Consider the following 14541-nt stretch of genomic DNA (forward strand, 5'->3'; position numbering starts at 1 on the left):
GCCCAGCGCCACCCCCACCACCACTTCCACAACCACCATTTCAGCCTCGGCTTCAGTCCATTAAGGGCCAATCACCATGATACCCCATGGTGACGAGAGTGAGAGAGAGAGAGAGGGCGAGATACACAGGCCGCAGGCACCCGAACCCCTAAATTGGTCCAACACACCCTCATCAATGTGCAGCCCTCGAAGCCTTGTGCACGTGTGCCATGGACATATATACTGTATGCACGCACGGATGCACACACACATAGACACACAGTTATGGTAAAAGCATTAAAATCCAATGTAAATCCGAGCACACTTGCAGGCCGCTTGAAAAGGCCACCTGTCACACAAAAAGGTCATTCCGTTGACACATTCCATAGGTTATTACATACAACAACATCTCCACCCCCCCCCCCCCCACACACACACACACACACAGAAACGCAAACACACACACACCAGACCCAGCCCCCTTGGCCTCATCCCGGCTCTCATATTCCACTGTCATATAAAGCTCTCTGACTACTTGTCATGCAGACCCTCCCCACAGCCATGCGGCCTCTCCTCTACCGCGACCCCCACCTTCATCTCCATCACCCTAGGCCTCCAAATTGGCTCTAAAACTGAACGTCACTTTTGATTTGACCTGGCGGGGCCCCGAAACAATAACTTCATCAGAGCCTGTTAGTCTCTAATCCTGAATGGACAGCCACAAAAAAACAAACACTGATCTCTCTGCGTATCAACCCTCCCAACACACACACACCCCTCCCATGACTAGTGTAGAGGGCACCTTCCTCTGTCTATGTCTCGGTGTCTCTCTCAACCTTTATCACTCTATCTTTATCTCTCCCTTCCTGTCTGTATGACTCTTTTCCAATCTGTCTCTGTCTCTTTCAGTCTCTGTCTCTCTCCCCTCTCTCTCTCTCTCTCTCTCTCTCTCTCTCTCTCTCTCTCTCTCTCACCCTCTAACTCTATCAGACGGACACATGAGGAAAAGGGCTTTGGAGTCCAAAGACCCACAACGTCAATAATTGTATTCCTGTGCCATCTTGACATGCTACACAGTACGGTCCGTTTTTTCGCTCTCAGAGTTATTAACAGTAAGGGTTTTGACAGCGTAGGATTTAAGTAGATAGATTTAGATAGATTCTGCACATTCGTAAATACATAAAGGAAGTTGTCAGCGCATATCAATGCATATGTGCAAAGCACGCATGCTTTTCGCGGTATTAAACGCCCTGCCCGGCACCATAATCATAATCCACTTGTCAATATGGCTTACTTATGGCCCGTCTTGGCACAGAGTATAATAACCCGGATACCGATACACTTAACTCCTCCGGAGTCCTGTCTGAGCGGATCATCTTCTGACTCGGAATCGCTGTTTTCGCACGCCGGGGAGGATCGTGAGCATTTGTATGGGAACTTGAGCCGCCATCGGCCACCGGTAAGCCAAGAGGGCCCCCAATCTAGCTCGGGAATATGGATGGCATTTGTCCTCCACTCCACTGTGCCCAGCGTGTGCCCTCTCCCCCTCAGAATTAGAGAACAAGATGGGGGCTGCCTAGGACTGTTCTTCTGAAATGGGAGACCCTCTGGGCTGCTGTGTGTGCGTGCGCGTTTGTGTGCGTGGGTGTGTGTGTGTGTGTGTGTGTGTTTTTCTGCGTCCTCTGTTCAAGGGCACTGAGGAAGTGATACAGTACATTAGCAATGTGTGCGGTGGCTGAGTCTGTGCATTGGGAGTGGGTTAAAGTTTGTGTGTGCATTCGAATGTATGTGTTTGTGCGTCAATGTTGACTGTTTACCTATTACACACACACACACACACACACACACACACACGTAAGCGAACTCCTCTTGTTTTCCTCGCTGATGTCCGCAGTTTGACAAACGGCTTCTGGCCTTCCATGCGACCCCGTTCACACTTTATGGTGCCATCACCATCCATCGAAAACATGCTTAGTGGGGCGATAATAGAGTGAGACAGAGCTCTTATGTCAACAGTGCATATGCCAGACATTAAGTCCCATCATTACGAAGTTAGGGGAACGGGAAGTGAGTCCCCTGTGGGCCCCTGATGGGGCCTAATGATCTGATAATGGCATGACACATGTAATGGGCCGTCTCAATGGGAAGGATTTATCTCGGGCCACGTTCTGCGGTAAACTTTCACGCGCACACATAGACGCACACGCATGCCGAGCCGTATAGCACACATACTCGGCATACCACCCATGCACATTCACCCTGGGACACAGTTGACATACGTGTGCATTTAATAAACATTATTCACTGATGTGCGCAGCCATGCAACGGCACGGGACAGAGCAGTTGCACTCGTTCAGACCCACAATAAATCATCATTTCGGTGATAGAGCACCCCTCTCATTTCTCTTAATTGAAAACAAATGGGAGACTGGCCCCCGGTGTCTTGTCTTCTGACGGGTTGGAAGACTGTCCTGTGTGGCTCTGAAACCCCCATAGCACACTCAAACATACACGTTTCAATGGAAAAGAAAATCATGGTATCATATGTCATCGTTAGACACAAATACATACAGTGCTGTACATGTTATAGCATGCATATGCATACACATGCATGTCCTTGACCATGAATATACACACACACACACACACTAAGCCCAGAGGGGTCTCCCATTTCATTAGAGGCATGACATCACAGTGATCTATCTGCTTTCCTCTCTCTCTCTCCCCCCCCCCCTCTCTCTCTCTCTCTCTGTCTCTCTCTCTCTCTCTCTCTCTCCCTCTCTCTCTCCCAGATGCATACATTAGTGAAGTATCTCTTTTCAAACACAAAACCACTCCCCTGCATCCCTTCAGGCATTGATTAATCCATAAAAGAAACTCTCCTGCTCTCCCCCTCGTGAGCAATTACCTCACCAAGTCTGTTTTTAACCCACTCACCCCAATGGTTCATCTCCTCTGGTGTCCTCTGAGAAGGAGAAGCAGGAGGAGGAAGAACTTTGTTCTTTTAAGAAAAATGGACGTCAGCTAAAGAAAACACGAGGAGAAAAACAACAACACCTGTCACACCTTATACCCAACTCCCACTGACTCTGGTAACACATTAATATTGGTCCCTGGTTAAATGGCCGACCCACTGCCCCCCTTCATCCATTCCTCCATCCATCCATCCATCTATCCAGATGTATGGTAATAGCCACAGGATGAGGACCCATACTGAATAAAACATTTCCTTATTTTTCTTGTTTGGATGGAAGGAAAAGGGGGGGGCGTTGTTTCCAACCTGAGGTACTTCATCATAGTGCAGCTCAGGTGCATTGTGGGGTCAGTGACACAGTCCTAGCATCGTTCTAATGTATTCCATCTCCGGGCCAAATGAGATGCGTTGTGCCGTGCACCCTCAGTCTCGGGGTCAGCCTTATTGTGGCTCCCCACTGCAATCTATTTGACTGCCAGATTCGGGCGTATAGGGTTTCCGAGCAACTGGCTCACGTGCTTGGCCACGTAATGGCCGCGCCAGCAAGAACGCCATGGAGGGTGCCAGTGTCCCTAACGTGTTACCAGAGGATAATCCTGTATGACTGAAATGGTCCCCGTTCTCTCCCCTGCTGTTCCCCCATGTTTTTTTGGTTTTTTTTAACTCTGCGTGTGCCGGCCGTGCCTGATGCCATTGCGCCGTGACTGACAATGTATTCCCTGCCCTCTCTTTCTCTCTCTTTTCTGTCCTTCCATTCTCCTTTCCTCTTTTTATTCTGTCCCTTGTGCCCCCCTCCCCCCACCCCTCCTCCCCCATTCTTTCCCCACCCACCCTTCCCTTCGGGCTCCACTTCCGCGTTCCTCCTTTTTCTCCTCCTTCCGACCACGTTGCAGGTCGACAGCTGACCATCTTCAACAGCCAGGCGTTCATCAAGATCGGCGGGGGTGGGGAGAAGGGGCGCCACTTCCAGGGCCAGATCTCAGGCCTGTACTACAACGGGCTGCAGGTGCTGAAGCTGGCCGCCGAGGGCGACCCCAACGTCCAGGCCCAGGGCAACCTGCGGCTGGTGGGCGACGTGCCCTCGGTGCTCACCACCGACACCACCTCCACCACCCCGCTGGCCGACATGTCCACCACCATCATGGAGACCACCACCACCATGGCCACCACCACCACCCGCAAGCAGCGCTCCCCCACCATGCGGGACAGTGTCACACAGGTGAGACGCGGGGCATGGAGAGGCTTTTCTAGGGTGGTAGTTCTCAACTTTTTGGGGTCAATGGACACAAAATGATATATATTTTTGCCCGCGGATCCCCATCTGAAAATGTTTCCTGCCAGGGACCCCCAGAAGCGAAGATTTGTGTCAAAGTTGTTCTGATTTTTTCCAAACACTTTCAAGGTTTTTCTAAATTGTTCAAAATTAGCAGATGTACAAGGTCGCTGCACGGCACGAACGTGCTGCGACCTTGTACATCTGCTATTTTTGAAAAGCCAATGTATAAGATATGGATAAAGGTGTTAAAATTATTGTGATGCTGTGTTAACAAATTTAGCTGGGGACCCCCGGGGACCCCCTGAAGGGCCCCTGGGGGGCCCCGGACCCCACCTTGAGAACCACTGTTCGAGGGCATTGCAGTTGGTCCTGTCCGTCTGTCTGTTAGCAAATCAACTCGAGCACGGAGAGGGCCGGATTTTCACGAAACTTGGTGGGAATGATCAATAGGCTACCCCGAAGAGATGATTAACTTTGGGGTTGAAAAGGTAAAAAGGTCAAGGCCATAATCAAGTGACACATACAGTAGTACATAATTGGTCACATCTCAGCAATGGAGACACGCAGAACAAGAGATGGTAGTGTAGGAAGGATTTTCATCTCCAGGCACATTTTTAAATCATAGATTGTGGGTGTGAGTCAAGGTTGCAGTAGCCAGTGAGTTAAGGTACAATGAAGAAAACAGATGCTCCTCACTTCAGGAGTAGATCTACGGTCTTAGTTTTTAAGGCACGAAGATAAAGATATTTTTATTTCACTTTATGTTGCCCTGAAATGTAACATCTATCGCTCGCTCCGTTGTGCAGCTGACATTTTTATTCCGACGTCAAAAGACCGAGAACAATATCTGGGGGATGAAAAAGCACATCCGCTGATAACCGAATGGCCCTCACCGCACAAATCCATACGCGTTTCATCGTATCTCAGCCGCAAGGTCAGATGGTCACATGCTACAGTATTCTATGTGAGCCCACTCCAGTCGCAGCCCTCTCAGACTGACATTCAAACCTCTTCAAACACAGCCAGCAGCCCTGAGAGGTAGTTGGATAACAGCTCTGTGCGGCGTGTCCCATTAGTCCAATCAAGGCTGTTGTGTTGATTTCGCTCGCCTCGAGACATGATGTTGGAGAGGTAGCAATTACAAGACGCCCAAACGGATCAACAAAGCTGGACAGATGTTAGACGGAGAACAACACAATAAAATGGGGGAAAATCTTCGTGAATATACTTATTTGAGCCCTTCTGCACACTCGTCGTGAACGGCTGTGATTTATAGCCCGATGATTACCCACCCACTTTACGGAGGCACCCACCACTGCCGTCCCCCATAAACAGCAATTACCTAACAGTAGGGGAGCAGTGTTGTCACGCACACTGGAACAAGGAAAAGGCAGGTCGCCCCAGCCCACTAGTCTAATAATAAGCTATTATAACAGGCTCAGTGTCCTTCAGAAGGAATTTTCTTTCCCACCTATATCATGCCCCGTACCAGCTATTAATTAAATGGAGGCTGTGTTGTGCAAAAACAGCAAGAACAACACAATACCATTAGCGTGCTAGGTCCTTGAGGGAAGAGGGCTGCCTAACAGCATCACATATTGCAGCAAGTATTTCTGCAGCACTATTCACTGCTACTCAGTAAGTAAATATTTAGTATCGATGCCATTTCAAATGCATTCGAGGTGGTTTTGTGAAGAGGTAGAGGGTGTTATTCAAAGCTTGCTTCGTTGAAAAGGCTGCCCGTTTTAGATTTCCTAGCACGCTCTCACAGTTTTGCCAGGTTCCAATTAACAGACTCCTTTTTCTCAATCTGTTTTTTAGAACTCGTTTGGTATAGCGCTCCCCAAGCTTACCTTCTAGTCGATAAGTCGCCAAGACACTTACACTGGTCTCAGGCAGACAAGCACGATTAGAATTAGAACAGGAATGTATTTTAGACCATCTCTCCCCTTTTATTTATTTATTTTTTGAATCCCCTCTCAGTCTCGTACCTCTATCTTCCCTCACTTGAAAGCCCTGTAGTATCTCGTTCATTTCAGAAGAGCGCGGCGGTGTTAATTACTGAGCTAAAAGCCTCTTTGAATGATTGGGAGAAGTGGACAAAGTGCAGTGGGAGGGGGGTTGATGAGCAGCGCTCCACACTGCTTTGGAAGCACAAATCGAGGTCATGTCTGTTTCAGGTGTACTCAGTGGTGGAAAACGTACTCACATTCTTTACTTTCAATTCAGAATTTACTCGGGTAAAAGTACAAAGGTATTGGTATCAAAATGTACTTAAAGTACCAAAAGTAGAAAGTACTCATTGTGCAGAATGTATTAAATGTATAGAAATCTGAAGGGGGTTTAAGTGATTAGTTATAAAGAGTTGTTTGTTCAGTAACAGGAGTCTCCCAGTCTCTCCACCTCTCAATGAATGTTCATGTCGGGATACCAATTCTATCCAATCAGGGGAGTGAACTTATACAGGATTTAAGTGAAATTGTTAGTTATGAAACAAACTAAAACAAATTAATACAGAACTGGAACATTACAAATAAAATGGTAAAATGTATTTTCTGTTAACTAAATAGCTGGAGAGATGGGGACACCCCTGTTACTGAACAAACACTCGATCTAGCAATTGCTAGAGGAATTTTCACTTTATAACAAAACAAACAAAGACACAAATTGTTGTTGTTGTTTTATTAAGAAACAAACACATATCACTTTAATACACCACCTTTAACACATTGCACATTAGGAACAATTGAACTGTAGCACGCACTGCTTTGAATCTTGCTTATACTTAAACTCATAATTATAAGAGATGAAAATCTCTCCATCATGTTTTATCTCTGTCATTATCAAAGTACACATTGTTGGGTTTATTTTTCCCTTGTTAACACTGAAAGTGCTCTGGTCCCAGATGGCAGCATTGAGTAGAAGAGGAGAGGGAGGGAGAAAAGCACTCCATTGTTCCAAAGCCTTGTATGATGCTATGGGAACACTTAGAGACCAGTGTTGCCATGTCCGCTTATTATAAGCGCCTCTGGGCTTGTTTTTCGGTGAAGTTGCTTGTAAAAGATTTGTGTTATATTCCAAAATTTCCCCCCCCCCCAAAAATCTATTTTTGAAAAAGTCTCTCTTTTTGAAAATAGCAGATCTACAAGATGCGACACGTTGCGACACGAGCTTGTAGATCGGCTATTTTCAAATAGCCATAGCCTAGTCTTTTGGGCTTGTTTTCGTGGTTGCTTATTTCTCTCACAAAATCTGGCAATAGCTTACTGTTAGAGACTTCAGGGACCTTCAAAGCTCCATTACATACGACGGTGCCGATCCACTTACCCTCGTGGACACACATGGGTCCTTGGACGACGACATCATGTCTTGTGGTTTAGTCTTTCTCTCTCGTCTCCTCTGGGGGAAAAAAGGGGGGAGAAAAAAGCAAACATGCGATCGATGTAACCTGACTCTGAGATGTCACATGTGGCCCGTCATGTTGTGCTCGATATCATATCTCCGGACTCCGGTTCTCCTTTCCGTAAACAGCACGTGATAATGAGCGCGCACGGCAGCGCTCTGTGCCGTGGCCGTTTGATAAATTACCCATAACTCTGCCTATAGGATACCAAAGGACTCTTCCATCCATCCTGCCTTGCACTAGTGTTGATGTTACCGTCTGACATTAATGCGCAGTGCCAAAGTCGTAAAAAAAATGAGGCATTTAAGTGATTTTTATTTCCAACGACACATTTTTCCACTTGTGTATACAAAAGCCATTTCTTCATTATGCACCTAGCTCAGCATACTGCATCACCATAATAACCCCAAATACCATTAGGAGTATACGCATGTGAGAATGAACAAAGATTAGCAATGAATCACCCGATTAAATGCTTTTATGAGTGTAGTGTTGCTATTCAGCTGTATACATAATCGTGTATCTTTTAGCTGGCTATCACCAACCCTGCTCGCTTTTGTTGTTGACTCAGTGAGCTGTCCTGCATTCTGTACAATGAACACAAACACAAGTGTCGTTTCAGAAAAAAACACTAGGAGGTGTCACAAAAGGGACCACTTAACCCATTGAGACCTGAAGCCGATACTACAAATGTCTTCTAAATCCCGACAGTATTCTGAAAATACGTATGTTTCTATATCAGTGGTGCTGAAACGTTTTCATGTCAAGGACCCCCAACATTATATGTATTTGGCCGCGGACCCCCATCTCAAAATATTTTGTTCCAGGGACCACCAGAAGTAAATATTCAAGTTAAAATGTTTTGCTTTAAAACAATATATATTCAAAGATTTGCACACATTTTCAAAATCTTTCAAAAATATTTTTTGAATAGCCAAAGTGTAAAATAATGCTTTTTAGCTCAGCTTGGTGTGGATATTTCCAAAATAGTCAATGGACTAAATATGACTCTGTAGATTCAGATGCTAAGGAACAAAACGCAAATGTTGCATTTCTCTCCCTCTCGTTCAAAAGAGCTTACTGTGTATGTACTGTATGCAGATATACTATACGGTCCGTTGGGTAGTTAATAATCTATCGCGTGGAGCCTCTGGCGTAATCTTTATGCCAACATACATTAGAGAGAAAAACACGGCGATGATAGCATTAAATAACACAGGGGGGGGTGGGGGGCGGGGGTGGAAGTGGAGGGCTGCTGCAAGCAAGCGGAAGCACAAATTTACATTTCTCTAAAAGCTCTGAGCTACCTGCCGTGCTGCACTTTGATCATAGTGGAATAGTGCGCTTTGATGGTTATAATACAATTTTTACCTTTTTTGAATGAGTACGTGTCTGCATGTGCATGTTTCTTTACTGTACCTTCACCCCCTGACACTTTTTATCATAATATATTTTTCAACATAATTGAAACATAATGTTTTTCCATGAGAAGAGAAGACGTCATCACGTCTCCTAGCCCGATCCCACTTTAGGTTCTGTATTTTTGGGGGGGGGGGGGGGGGTTGCACACTAACAGTAAATTCTGGATTGATATGTTAACTCTCTCTCAAAGTTAAAATGAGCATTTAGATTTTACCGTGTATATATAAAGCCTCAAACCGCAAGTTATGCTTCCTAGGACCAGTCCAGTGATCTCTGGGTCATGTGGATGAATAGGGTCTATTTATAAGCCAGTGGTAGAATGTAACTAAACACATTTACTCAAGTACTGTACTTAAAATTCTGTGGTACATTTGCTTCGTAAATAGCCGATCTACAAGCTAACAAGGCGTTACATTGCGACCAGTTGTGAGCTTCTAGATCGTCTATTTTTGAAAAATTTACATATCTTACAAAAGTATACTTGGTACTGTAAGTGTATTGTGATACCAAAAAAACAATACTTTTGTACTTTTACTCATGTAAAATGTTTAATACAGGCATTTTACTTGTAACAGAGTAGGCCTATTTATATATTGTGCTATTGCTACTTTTACATAAGTAAAATAATCTGACTACCTCTTCCACCCCTATACTGCTTGGAGACTGGTAAAATCAAACTTTTGGGTTTACCAAAAATACCTTCAATGTACAACAGCCATTTCCCAGCCCACTCTGTTGGTTTTGTTTTATGGCGTAGGTACTGGGGGGCGAACTGTTTTGAAGAGCAAACCAATGGACCGCACTAGATTTCTTTTGTCAGCAGGCCAAGGAAGTAATTCCCAAAATATTTGTTCACAGACACAACTATGAATTCATAATCTCAGATCCATCATCCCGCCATCCCTCTAGCTCTGGTCCCGAGTGTTAGCGAGTTCTCGCTAACGCTCTGTCAGGCGCGGTGCTATTGCCTTAGATCAAAACTCCCACTATACACGAATCCACGGAGCGCTGCCCTGTGCGCAGCCATTGCTGCGGTGTCAACGCTCCGCGGACGCGACACCGCAGCAATGGCCGCCTACAGGCAGCTACAGGCAGCTACAGGCAGCGCGCCTGTGGATTCGTCAATACCGCGCCGCGAGGTCTCCAACTGTAGTAAAAGAAAACGATTTCGCTACTCAGCGAAACAAAGACTGTTTTGTGTTGTTGAAATACTATTCTCCATGGTGGGAAAGGTCTCAGGACCACGCCTTCACTTTATAATACACTTTGGAGCAGAAAACTAAATATGTCCGCCAGACAGAGATTATTTTATTTACTCAACTGCGCCCTCTACAGATCTGGTCAATATAAAATACCATTGACCAGATCAATAAATAAAAAATCATAAATGCCATCATCAATATGACATCAGAAGCTACACGCCGGAAAGTCACGCCATTACAAGACCCAATCTTGTTTTGTCGTAGCCCAAGCTGCTGAAATTAAATTATTTAAACATTTCTACATCCTTAATAACATACCTTCTTTGCCGTGTGCCATTTATTGATGAAAGTGTTAGCTAATTGAAAGGATAATTGAAAGGACTTGGTGATAAAAACGCCTCCTGGAATATCTTTTCATTTTTAAAGTGCATCTTCAAAGAAACTGATCAGGACACATTGTTCTATTTAGTCTGTGACAGCAAGGTTCCTTGTGCTGGATAGAAGTGAAGTATACCGGTGTTGTCGGGCAGAAACATTGTATATCGTCTCTGGCGGGTGTAAACCTATTATGTCCAAAACTGTTACTTTTTCAGGATTCAAATTCAAAAACAGCAAAAGTAGCAGATCTACCAGCTCAACGCGTGTCGCTTTGCACGGCGCTTCGAGCTTGTAGATCTGCTACTTTTGATGCTTTTGTGTGACGTTTGATCAAGTATAGGGCATTCATTTACGAAAAAACACAAAGAGTAAAAATCTGGAGATAAGAGGTTTCTGCCCGACAGCGACGATTTCAACTTTTCTTTCATCATATTAGAGTGTCGTGCAAAAGTACCAAAAATAGCAGATCTACAAGCCGAAAATTATTAACAAGAACTTGTGACCAAGTAATAACTACATTGGAACAAACTTTTTTTTTTACATTTTCTCAAAAGTAACGGTTTTGGACATACAAGGTTTCTACCCGACAACGACAATAAGTGGAGCAGGTCTGGTGTAGCCTGATGGTAGCAGTAGCACCACAGTCCATTATTCAGTCTGAAAGCCCTCTCAGTGCAGCCGTTTTCTCAGATGGGGGCGTGGCCAAAGTGGGACTCTTTGGCGATTGGTTCATACTAGGTCTTTCACCAACTAGTCGACTAGTATAACCTTTAGTCGACCTTGTTGGTACTAGTCCAATAGTAGATTTTTTTTTTTGCATTGTTTTAATGCCATTACTATTATTGTCCTCCTGCCTTAATTTTTATCAAAAGGGGGTCAAAGGTATGCCCAATAATAGCCTATTATTGGGCAATAACCCCCTTTTGAGGATCCTTGGAGACACTGCTGTGCTGCTGTGCTGCTGTGCTACTGTGCCAGAAGCACTTCCCTTAAAACGGCATAAAAATAAAGGCAGGAGGATAATAATAATAGTAATGACATTAAAACAATGGCAACATTTTTCATTTTGGTAATTTCGACTAGTCGACTAGTCGACTACCACTGGGTCACATTAGTCGACCAGTAAAAATCTCTAGTCGTGAAAGCCCTAGTTCATATTGGATCATCCCCATCCCTATTGGGCCGGTTAGATTTTCAAACAGAGAAAACCCCGCCTTCGGCAGTGTCACCAGACCACTGAATCATCGCCAGAATATTTTTGTTAATGGGTGGCACACACACATGCGCACGCACGCACGCACACACACACACACACACACACACACACACACACACACACACACACACACACACACACACACACACACACACACACACACACACACACGCACAATTAGAATCAAATGCACAGTCTGGATTAATGATAGAGAGAAAGCTCAATGTGCCGGTCCTGTGGGCAAGTCATCGGGCTCAAATCAATTACGCTGATAAAAGCCTCCATGTATTCCATCAGATAATGGAATACATCATCTGATGTATACATCCACCCACCCACACACACACACACACACACACACACACACACACACACACACACACACACACACACACACACACACACACACACACACACACACACACACACACACACACACTCTCCAGTAATAACCTGAGGCTGAGGATCAGTGGCAGAAGATATGAGTGTACAAAACTCCTCACCCATTCTGTTGAAACAACCTTGTCAGAGTTCATCTACATTCATTTCCAGGCCCTTGTTACTGAAATGCATTGACTTGTAAAACGTGTAACAGGATGAAGCCATCATGTCCGTGTTGCTTCATATCAAGGGCGAAACATCACAGAGCTGGGTTTGATATATAAAAAGAAAAAATCTGAACCCCCCCCCCCCCCCCCCCCAAAAAACGAAAAAAAACAAAAAACAAGGGGTGATCATAACCACTTAATTCCCTTGAAATGAGGTGTCATACACTGCCACCGTTTTTCCTTTTTCTCCTCTGTAAATATAGCTATTTGTGTTGATGACATGTATTAATGTGTTAATATTGTATGATCTGTTTGATGAATGGAAACAAGTCCCCAGGACTTTTTATCCTTTTAGTGTTTTACTGTAACTCCGTGCTGTTTACATGTTTGAATAATAAAGTATTCAATCAATCAAATCAATCAATCAACCAATCAAAAAGCAATATATACTTCTTTGTATATACATTGTGAAAATAGCTGATTAGCTATTTTTGCTATTTTGTCTTGTAATTTTTGTCTTGTCTTGCAAATGTTTAAAACGTTGCCCAAATTATGGATGAACGGGATTAATGTGGTTAACCTCAATCTTTACTTAAATTGATTAATTGAATAAATATCAAGCATATCAGACAGTCTACATTTCTCAAAAAGAAATGCATGTGTTCAGTCTGACCAGAAGCAGGGATAAAACATATCCCCTCCAGCCATTAAGATTTATGACCATATGATACATATGTATGAAAAGCAGAGGCATGGATCGACCCCCATCCCCTCCAGGAAATCGAACCCGGTTTAGAGAGATATTTTTTTGCCAGAACTCACTCATAGCTATCTCCCTCTCTCTCCTCCCTCCCTCTCTCCCTCCCTCCCCTGCATGCTGTATTTTTTCTCCTCTCCAGAACACGGATGACCTATTGGTAGCATCGGCCGAGTGTCCAAGCGATGATGAGGATTTGGAGGAGTGTGAGCCAGGAAATGGTGAGTCAGCTCAGGGGGTTCTGGGTTCCGCGTATACTCGGGTTCCACAAACTCAGCAGAAATGCAAAACGTCCTATTGTAGCACGCTCTGTCTCTCTCTGTAACCCCCCCGCTGCTTTTATATGACACCGTGCGACCCCGTGACCCCTCCATATGCAGCACCGATTGGTTCAGACGTGCGCCCTGCAGCTCTAACCCCCCCCGGTTTCCAAAGTTGTTTCCAAAGCAAGTCCGGTCCAGTCAAGTGCGCAATTAAGCCGAGCTTCCGCTGTACGTGTGCAGTGTTTTTGGCATTCGCCCAGCTGTTGCACCGATCACCGGCTCATTTTTTAACGAGGCCGGACAGGTTCAGCGTGGAGCACGGCTCGTTCCATACGGCTCGCAGCTGCGGGCCGCCCCCAGCCCGGCCCGGGGGTGTGGGGAGGTGTTCTGAGGCAATGGGTTGGTCAAATAACGTTTCGAAGGCCAGGTACGGCGGAGGCCAACAATTTCTACCACTTGTCACTGTGGTTTGTAGGTCGTATATTAATGCCGGGCAAACATCTGAGCACTGCCAAGAAACAGTAACAAATTCAATATTACGAATTACAATATCCTCATGGCGTGCCAAGAACTGTGCATAGAATGCCAGTATCAGAACACGGTGCGAGACGTAAGGTCGAAAGCACTTTAGGTTCATCAGAGAAACGGAAAAGGATATGAATACAGATGAAAACAAGGGAGGAAAAGGCACAACCTTAGCTCATCACAACAAAGCAGTATGTGTTTTAATGAAGATTAAAAGATTGAAGAAATGCCTCAAAGCTACAAACCTTCATAAAATTATACAAGTTATTATACAACGTTAATTTAGTTTTCCCAAGTTTATTTTTGGTTTGCCATCATGTCTGTGTTTGGTATAAGAGCTCCTCTCCCCCCATACAATCTTTAACTGTTTCCATTCAAAGCGCTATTAGGAATGGGGATTAGAGTCTTAAATGCAATATATGTTTGGCTGTAAATAGCTCGAGATATATAGGAATTGGTATGTTTTGTGCCCAGAGGAACTGGTCTGAGCCCATGTAATACTATATCCCAAGTACGTTCTCTGTGGTTTTATCTATAGGTGCTAGGTACTGAAATAGAGGGCTCAATTCACTTCTTATCAAAAGGAGAAATGAGAGTT

General features: G+C 44.7%; 1 protein-coding gene across 5 annotated transcripts in view; it reads left to right on the forward strand.

Moving 5' to 3' along the window:
- nrxn2b (neurexin 2b) overlaps positions 1-14541 on the forward strand; it is an 890203-nt gene that overhangs the window by 864207 nt on the left and 11455 nt on the right. For all 5 annotated transcript variants that reach the window (XM_080450580.1, XM_080450581.1, XM_080450582.1 and 2 more), the window contains 2 exons: positions 3847-4172; positions 13298-13376. In XM_080450580.1, coding sequence (XP_080306706.1) covers positions 3847-4172; positions 13298-13376 — 405 coding nt within the window. The remainder of the gene's footprint in view (positions 1-3846; positions 4173-13297; positions 13377-14541) is intronic.

The sequence above is a fragment of the Gymnoscopelus braueri genome, assembly GCF_963280865.1.
Source record: "Gymnoscopelus braueri genome assembly, chromosome: 15".
Lineage (NCBI taxonomy): Eukaryota > Metazoa > Chordata > Actinopteri > Myctophiformes > Myctophidae > Gymnoscopelus > Gymnoscopelus braueri.